Source organism: Coenobita brevimanus, chromosome 77, assembly GCF_032717465.1.
Source record: "Coenobita brevimanus isolate Jiangsu-jjx chromosome 77, ASM3271746v2, whole genome shotgun sequence".
NCBI classification, from domain to species: Eukaryota; Metazoa; Arthropoda; class Malacostraca; order Decapoda; family Coenobitidae; genus Coenobita; species Coenobita brevimanus.
Window position 1 is genome coordinate 1,742,344 of NC_137030.1, and position 9,477 is coordinate 1,751,820.

The 9,477-nt window shown below is 38.9% G+C and overlaps 1 protein-coding gene across 2 annotated transcripts; it reads right to left on the reverse strand.

Moving 5' to 3' along the window:
* Positions 1 to 913: 913 nt before the first annotated feature.
* Sys1 (Sys1 golgi trafficking protein) lies at positions 914 to 7,338 on the reverse strand. 2 transcript variants are annotated; one of them, XR_013898930.1, is made up of 6 exons: positions 7,264 to 7,338; positions 6,014 to 6,089; positions 4,880 to 4,972; positions 4,637 to 4,704; positions 3,056 to 3,739; positions 914 to 3,016 (listed from the first exon to the last, which is right to left on the reverse strand). XR_013898930.1 is itself a non-coding variant. In XM_080279215.1 (5 exons), the coding sequence occupies exons 2-5, from the start codon at positions 6,080 to 6,082 to the stop codon at positions 3,502 to 3,504; spliced, it is 468 nt and encodes a 155-aa protein (XP_080135341.1). In that variant the 5' UTR covers positions 6,083 to 6,089; positions 7,264 to 7,338; the 3' UTR covers positions 914 to 3,501. The 2 variants fall into 2 exon arrangements, 1 of the variants encoding a protein (XP_080135341.1); XM_080279215.1 differs by having other exon boundaries at positions 914 to 3,739.
* Positions 7,339 to 9,477: the final 2,139 nt, after the last annotated feature.

Sequence of the window (9,477 nt, forward strand, 5' to 3'; positions counted from 1 at the left end):
TCTCACCACAGCTTGTTCTCGACTCTGGTAACAGTGCACTTAACATTAGGAAAAATTAGCACAGTAAAAAAAAAAAAAAATAGGGGAAAGAAATTCACATTACAAACTTTACACTGACTTACATTGTCAGTGATATTTGCCACTGCAGAGTTATATGAAAAGTAAAATATGTTTGTTTCCCATCGAAAAGTTTGGTTTGCATATCCACTCCACACCATGCTCACTACTTCCCACTTCACACATCACACCACAGCATCTCCCACTCCACAGTCCACACCATCTCTCTCTCCACCTCACACTTCACATATCACACTACACCATCTCCTACTCCACAACCTTCCACTACACACAACCAAGTCATCTCCCACCCCACACTGCACCACACAATCTCCCTCTCCACACCACCCAGAGGCACTGATGAGGGAGCCTATCTATGGCAGTATCTTACACTCTGGGTGGACCAGCCACATCATGCACTTGGGAACCATACCTCGTATTTCCCTGCATCTTGCTGTGGGAAGGACCCTGGTCCAACTCCAGTTAGGTGTTGTGTACCACAAAGGGGTCCCAGATCCCTACCCAATGTATATGCTGTACTGAACTTGTAGGACAGCCACACAGAAACAGTTGCTTACCTCTGGGTGGTGGGTCTTCTTGGCCAGACCAATTGGGGTTCAGTAACAATAATACTTAAAATATTGGCCAAAGTGACAAGAGGCTAAAATGGATGAGAGGGAAAACACAGAAAAATGCTTAACTTTTTTATTTCTCATGTTTTGGGCTCCACAGAACCAGCCAAAAAATGCATATATTTTTGGTCAACTGCACACTGTCAAGCAACATTATTGCAGTATCTGAACTTTGTAAGAAAAATTCCCTACTCCCCCCCCCCCAAAAAAAAAAAGCTAATACTTTTGGCTGATCAATTCAATGGCCACTATTCTAACATAAGTTACTGTATTTATTTACAGTACTTCATATAGTGTGGACAACCAGATAAAAGGAAGTACCAAGTATGGCTCTTTGGAAAACAAAGCAACCCATACTTGTTGGATGAATATCACTGCAAGGTCATAGTGTGTAACTTTAGAAATAACCATACCTTATGTATAGTATATGAATGTAATAAAATGTATGGGCAATGAAAGCTTTACCCCTTCAGTACAAGGACAACTTATACAGTATTTTATTCTTACCACTAAAAATTTAATTCAGCATACAACATATCACAGAGATGATGATAGCTGTTGTGTACCCATTAGTGCCATGATGTCTTTTGTATTTTATTTTCATTACTGCCAGGTAATGTTCTTCAGCCTACAGGTCACATCTCGCAATGAAGGGGTAACAGAGTGCACAAAAGTGAAGTCAGTTGATGGAAGATGGAGAGGAAGACCAAGAATGAGGTGGAAGGATAATGTGGAGGAGCGTTGGTGGGGAGGTGACTTGGGCTGCATTCTTGTCGATTAACGTGGCTTCCTAACACCTCTTCCTTAGTTATGTATTTTTGGAAATGGCTAGTTGATATCCTTTTATATGTTATTTATGCATAGTATGGTGATGTTGGATGGATTTATGTAGACACAGAAGAGTAATAAGCAAAATAAAATGCTAAGGAAGAGGTGCTAGGGAGCTTCCTTAAGTGATGTGAATGTGGACCTTGGTATGATGGATGGGAATAATGAGCAGTGACATACGACTGGAGGTGCTTTAGTTGTTACCAAGAATGAATGTTATGATTAAGTGTATGGCAACAGACAGGTTAATGGATTTACAATTCTATACAACTGCTGTGATACTACAGCTATTACATTTACATAATATTTGAAGATTACCATATACAGTACATACAAAGTACACCAATGAATGTACACAATAATCACCAAACTTACACTATTACATACAGTACATACACATTTTCTTAAAGAATAATTTGGCTTTGATGCACAACAGAGCAGTGGCAAGTGTCATTATGTTTAAGGTAAATATGTGACTATATAAGTGACAAGTGTCAACACCAAACTGAAGCAGACAACATCCTTAGGGGTTTGCACCTATCACATGTTTTCACTCCAGAACACATTTTAAACCCTCCGGTCACACACAGATTATGCTTCCTGTACCTGCTGTACCATACACACTGCTGGGGCTTGAGCAGTGACTTTTAGAACCTACTGAAGTGATCTCTGGAACTCAATGAACTTTATGGAATATTATGTCAGAGTTTCACAGCCTATCAGCTAAAAAGCATATCAATATTCCTCTCAGGAACTGTACAACATACCAAAAAGATACTAAACACATTTCATATGACCACCTGGAACACAGCAAATAATATATACTGTTTAATACAAAAATATACAATAAACGAAAGTATAGTATTATGAGGGATTCTAAATAAACTCTGGGATTACTGCAGTTGTTGAGTAACAGACAAATATTTCAATGAAAATAGAACATCTGTTAATGTACTAATGGGGAAAAAAAGTACAACACATACAGGTACAGTATTTCCCAAATGGTCATGCACCAGGCTGTGTATGGTATAAGGAAAATAATAAAACTCTCAAAGATTACAATTTGGCAGAAAGAAAATTACAAAAATTACAAAACAGTAAAGTATAAGGAAAATAATAAAACTTCCAAAGATTATAGTGTGGTATTAGGAAAATAATAAAGCTTCCAAAGATTACAGTATGGCATAAGAAAAATAAATAAAACTCCCAAAAATTACAATATAACTTAGATATATTGAGTTTATATTCAGTCATGCCATGGTTTGATTGTTTGTACACTCAGGTTCATAAATTGCAAAATGGTTAATGATTCTCTTAAGCAGTGTTTATCTTTTAACTCTTTAAGCCTAAGAATATATTTTTACTTTTTTCTTGCCATCTCCTGTTAATTTTACACAGCTTATGATAGACTTTTTTAAAAGAGAGAGATTAGATACAGACTTAGTGAAGCCCTTCAGTAGGAAATGGCTTTCTTATGTTGAATTCACTCATTATTTATCCTTAAAAAAAAATTACAAATCAGCTTCAGCACTCATGACAGGAATATGTCACATCTCAGTTCGTATACAGAGGCACTCCCCAAAGACACACATAAGGGTGATGGTGCTAAGATAGAAAAGCCACACAGAAGAGTACACATCCATTAATTCACTTTTCACATCTTTAAAACATCACACAACCAATTTTGGAACTGATGATGGGAATACACTGCATCTCAGTCCACATCTAAAAGTGCTCCTTAAAGATGCAGGGTAAGTGCAACAAGGTGCAGCACCCAACAGAGGGGCATACATCTATTTACTTAGTAGTGAAACCTCAGAAAAATCTTATAAACTGACTCTGGAACTCATGACAGGAATAGGATGCTTGCTGGCACACATACTGAGTTACTTGCTGAGAATGCACAGTACGGTGATGGTGATGAGGTACAAGAGACATCGAGAGACATACATGCCTTTACTCACTACTCACAACTTCAAAAATTTTATAAATCGACTTTGGAACTCATAACGGGAATATGCTGCATCTCGGTGCGCATGCAGAGGTACTCCCCGAGGACACACATGAGGGTGATGGTGACGAGGTAGAGGAGCCACACAGAGGGTTGTGAAGGCAGGTGGCCATTGTAGTACCAGCTGGCCAACAGGTGAAGGATGTGTGCCGTCACTGTGTAGTCCAGACACTGTTTTGTTCTCTGTACTATCTTCCACAGCCCAAGCGAACTGGAATCAGAAAGGAAAATTAGAAGAAAAGTATGCATATATGGATTTCACAGATCTGATATCTTCCAGACCTAGGGAACTGGAATAAAAAAAATGGGAGGTGGACAAATTTATCATGATGGGAGGGAAATTAAATTTGAAATTTGACTGCCTTCTTTACTGTGTGATTCTCCAGATCTACTGAACTAGAATTTAAACCAAAAATTAGTGGAGATTGGTGTTGCTCTGTCATGATAGGAATTGTTTACAAATAATAAATTTTGTTGCTTTCTTTGTTGCACAATTTTATACAGCCTTGGTGAACTGGAATCAAAAGTGGAGGTTAGTAGAGATGGAATTTGTGTTTTTTTCATGAAATTTTGCATCACCCCTAAAGCTTCTGTAATTTGCTTTCGTTCAACATAGCTCACAATCAGTGCTAAATAATCAGCAAATCTTTAAACACTAATGTCAACTTGCAAATCTGATCATGCATTAATAAATGGTGGGTAGTAAATGGATGGCAACCACTGACTGGGAGGTTTTATCGTGAGAGTAAAGTGGGGACAAAAGCTTGGTAAATACCCACACATAATCACTCTCATGAAGGAAACATTCAGCCACAAGTAAACTGATGCAAAATCCAAACTAAGAAACTCACACCACTACAGATGTCACTACACATCTTAGATTTCTTATTTCCCAATGGCTTCCAGTGACTGTTGAGAGTAATTAGTTGACACTGGCACTTGGTTTAGCTTTCAGTCCACAGAAACAACTGCTGTACCATGATCAACCCAACTCAGGGATTCCTTGTGGGAAGGTATGGCTTCGTTATTCCTGTACCGAGTATGTAATATATATGTGTATGAATTTTCTAACTGAATACTGAGCCTTAAAGATGTGTAGTTAACCTACCCTGTAAGTGCATTCAGTACAAATGCTGCCATCACTGCCCTTCCATGTGCTTCCTTCACTTGCAGCTCCTGGAAAATATAATGACGTTATAAATATGGACTCATCATCATCATTTTCAACAAATATCACCATTACCATCTTTAAAGGAGACAAAAGAAAAGGGAAGAGAGGGGAAAGAGAGAGATGAAAGGAAGCATAAGAGGAAACAAAAGGAGGAAGCAGATGTAAAATATACAAAATCACCTGATACTGGAAGATACTGTCGAGGGAGCGATGGTGTCCGGTGAAGAGGTCCAGCACAGCTATCCACAAGCCTAGCCCAACGTAGTAGATCGCCTGCCAAAGCACCTCATTAAACTCTATGCCACATATTTTGCTTCATTTTGACCTTAGCATATTGGAAAGTGTTAGAAGTACCCAGATGTGGATTGGCCATACAGAGACTGGAGAGTGAGAGACTGACTAGAAGTGGGTATGTGCATGAGGTGGAGAGGGAGCAGAAGGGGGAGAACGAGGATGAAATGGAGGGACACACAGAAAACATACATGAATGAAGAGAAGTATGAGCTGGAAGAAGGGCTGCCTCATGATAGGGAACAGGGTGACATGAAGGCACTTTGTTTGTGGCCACCCATTCTGGGATTAAAAACTCTGACTACAGATAGAAAGATAGTTTTCATTTACTTTTATCACCATCATCACCATCCCAATCCTCATTCCCACCTACGCAGCAGAGTGAGGTCCTACGGATAAAAAGAACTAGTGATGTCATTTCTCCATAGGTTCTACTCGATCCTTTTTAGTGGGCCATTCAATTCTGCATTGTGAGGACACGTACTGTATATCCATGTGTAGTAAGACATTCTTCACATGAGTATTTCTTCCACCCTTAACATCCTAGTCCAATATACGGTAATAAGTCTTTTCTATAAGTCATCTTTTACTGACATTCTTTCCTGGTGTTGAATCAAGAGCAGAGTACACAACATTGTCTATTATATCTCCACTGCTACCTATCGTATAATCCAAATTTGTACGTTTTCCCAAAATTACATTACCAATTGTATGGGAAAAGGTTTGGTATTTTGTAACACATCCCTGACTTAAACTGACAGCTGCTTGTTCTGTGCATTTACCACCCTCTTCCTTGCTTCCCTCCCCTCCCTCCCTCTCCATCTTCTCCCATTTTGCTGTTTTTATCACCCTCTCCCTCCCTCCTTGTTTCCTCCTTCATTTGCATCTCTTCTTTCCTTCCTTCTCTCTCCATCCCCACGATCCTCTCATTCTTCCCCATCTTCTTCCTCACACAATGTCATTTTTCCCTAACATTTTTTTTCTACTTTCTACCCAGTTCCCAGCATCATCCCCCTCTGTTACCTGCATGGTGACGATCTGAGCAATTATCAAGGGTGGGTCCCAGATCTTGTACCGGAAACCACCAGCCATTCTGTACCTGAAATGAGGTGGGCATGTTGAGAGAAAAATTAGTGGGGGTACAAAATGAGAAAAGAGGAAAAGAAAAGAAAAAAACTGTCATACCCATTTGGCCAACTTTGGAACACAAAGGCTTGAGTCTAGACTGCCACAGTTCTGAGCATCTGAGGGCAGGAGACCAACATACACCCCTGGAAGCACTTCATATTGGTCAGCTCAGCGACTCACACTGTAACACATATGCCACAGTCCATTCTGACCCAACACCTCTATCTAACACACCACCAGGCAAAGAAATAAATATCACTAGCTTCATTCCCTTGCCTAAGACTACTGCTGTTGTGGCCCAAGACCCATTTGAGCCGGACAAAGATCCGCAAACCCTTTCAGGTCAGTTGATGGCAAAGTGTTGTCAGACTGGAGGGTTGATGTGACTAGCAACCGACTTACGTACCTTCTGCCAGACGCCTTAATCCTGTAAGGGGTGGCCAGATACAAATCACCTCCATGTCGCCCTGTCCCCTGCCTTTTCACTGTCCTTCCCCCAACTCAAACCCCCTTCTCTCATATACAGTACATTCCTAACCCACAATTTAATCTCACTGTTTCAAACAACTATGGCTCAGTATTCATGCTGTGAAACAAGACCAGTTCTGCCAGGTGAATGCAAAAGGATTATAGCAGAATTCTTTAATGCCACTATTTCAAAAAAATCAGAAGTGGCAACCAGCTTCATCAATGCCCTCCAAACTCTGAAACATTATAGTAATTAACTCCACTAGCCTAATTACACCTTTTTCTACTTATTACTCCCTATCAATCCCATATCAAATTGGCACCCCAAACAATGCAGATGTTAATATACATGAATCAAATAACTAAAACTTTTTACCATGATTCTTGTCAAATAAGTAAACCTTAAGAATAGCTAAATGGTCAAACCAGAGCTAGGTAAGATGCACCATTGCCAGTCTATAAATTCTATCTGAGAGATGCGCATGGTGGGGGTATCACAAGCCACAAAACTAGGCCTAATATTCTCAGATGATTCAAAACCAAAGTTAATTTACCTAGAACTACTGACACTCCATATAGTTCCCTTCCTCTCGATGCAACTTGACAAGGGTTGCTTAAATATGCATGCTCACATACATAACTCATGTTAAGTCAACACAGTAAGTCGCAAAACCTACCAAAGGCGAGAAAACGACAAAGTTTCTCTTCAGAAGGTTGTGTCACATCCCTATGTTGTCATCGGGAACAGTGTTGCCAACTGTCTTATTGTTATTGATATCCGCTATTTGGATCCCTAAATTACGCTAGAGTCAATAAAAAACAATCCTCTATGCATGCCTCTATGAAGGTGGCGAATTAACTGAAAATGCTTATTACTGTAAAGGTATACAAAGTACACTATAGAGCTCAATGGTACATACACAACAAAAGGAAGTGGTGGGTCCTGCCACACATGTAGCAAGACCCACCATCTTTTGTTGTATATGAATTCTATATCTTTACAATAAACATAACAATCAATCTATTAATTGCGAAAAAATGTCATCCTTATCATCCACATCCTAACCTAAACAATACCTTTCACAGCTGCGACTTAGGACTGGCAAAAGTAAAAAAAAAAAAAAAAAAAAAAATGGTATATCGATGAAATTACATATGCCCTTACTGATCATATATATAAAGTCGCTTAAATTTCCGCTAGACTGGATAGCAGTCACATCGATCTATGGTCACATCCTTAACGAAATCCACTACGGTATGAAATTTGCTAGATCTAACTTTGTTTTTGTAAAGTTGGCAATGCTAACAAGTTTTCAGTGTCAAAGTTGGTGGATTGAGATTTCGGCTCCATAGAAAAAAAAGAAAAAAAAAGAAAAAAAAAAGTACGATAACTGGCCACATTGGAAAGTGTATTGTTGCATAGATATATTGAATGAAAATATAATACAGACCTATATGTACATATCTACCATCTATCTATGAATAATTTATTGTGTGTGTGTGATGAAGGGCACGGATGTAAGTATTAATATTAAAAAAGTAGTTCATATTTTATTGATATGATTTAAAATAATGAAAAATGGGCAAATGAACATTTGGCACTCTGTAGCGAGATTACTCCCAGAAAAGTTATATTTGGTCTCGTAATCAATTATATCTTATCTCATTAAGGTGCCTTTGAGGACAATGATCTCATTAATGAAGCTAATATATCCCATTTTAGCACGTTTACCAAGATACAGTGCATTTATGAAAGGTTAATCAATTGAAGATGACATGATGACATTGAAAAATTTACCGTAGGGAGAGAGTTGTTTACATCAGACATCATTGTTTACATGTTTCAGAAAATTCCTGGAGAGTACGTTTTGAGCATGAAAACATAGATTTTTTTTTCCCTCAGTGATAAGATAAGAGTGTCTGATACAATTATTACACCTAGAACGACAGCTGACCGGTGAGTTACGGCAGGATAGAAATTATTGTTCTTAGAAGCCCGATTACACAAGTGCTTATAGCATAATTTTCATAGACACATGTGGTGTTGACACCGGTACACTGTTTGTATGGTGTGAGTTGTGGTGCATAGCGCAGTTTGATTACTGTGGAGAGAGAGTGTGTTGTGCTGGTGTTTTGGTAAGGTCTACGGTAGTCACTGATATAAAAACTGTATCATGAATATTGAGTGGGCGAAGATGTGGACAAGATCCCAGGTTCTGAAAATAAGTTTTGAAAACATGTAGTGATAATAAAACAAGTCTGAAGTCTTTGTAGTTACTGCTGGTGTAATGTGGGATTCTAGAAAAATCACATTAAATGAAATCCTAATTTGATGAAACAAAAAAAAGTTCATGTGGCAGACAACAAAATGATACTGGGATGTCGGCTGATCACAAACCCAGCTAGTAATTACAGGTGTTCCATAAATGGTTTTAAAAATGAGAAGTTTGCCTACTCTCACGTACTGTACCGGTACTCAGTTTTGATAACACACCCTAAACAGTGAAACAGTTTGTTATCTGTGGTTTAGCTGTGACTTGGTATTGATAGATCTGGGTCTGCATTTAATATATTAGCCTAGCTATAGAAAGTTCCCATTGAAGGATCCTGAGTTTTTGTATCATAAAGCCCCCATCACGCTTGCATACGTCGGTCATGGTCCCTGATGGTGGCTGTCCATGCCGCTCAATCTCTGGCAGCCTCCATAGTCATTCCCTATTCAGTTTTGTGGGTTATGTTTCTTTAGGCATTATTTGTGTGGTGGCCATTAAGAATCATTATTGTGATGCCCGGACGGGACTAAAGAATGCCAAGGCTGATCCTCAAGAATGTCAAGATTAGGATGAAAAAATGCTTTGGAGGAGGAGGCATTCCTGTTCATTCATATATGC

Coding starts and splice junctions, on each gene's coding strand:
- Sys1 (XM_080279215.1), bottom strand. CDS start 6,082: ATGGCTGGTGGTTTCCGGTACAAGATCTGGGACCCACCCTTGATAATT. Junction 4,705..4,879: donor ACAGTATCTTCCAGTATCAG/GTGATTTTGTAT, acceptor TATATTTTCCAG/GAGCTGCAAGTGAAGGAAGC. Junction 3,740..4,636: donor GTACTGAATGCACTTACAGG/GTAGGTTAACTA, acceptor TTCTGATTCCAG/TTCGCTTGGGCTGTGGAAGA.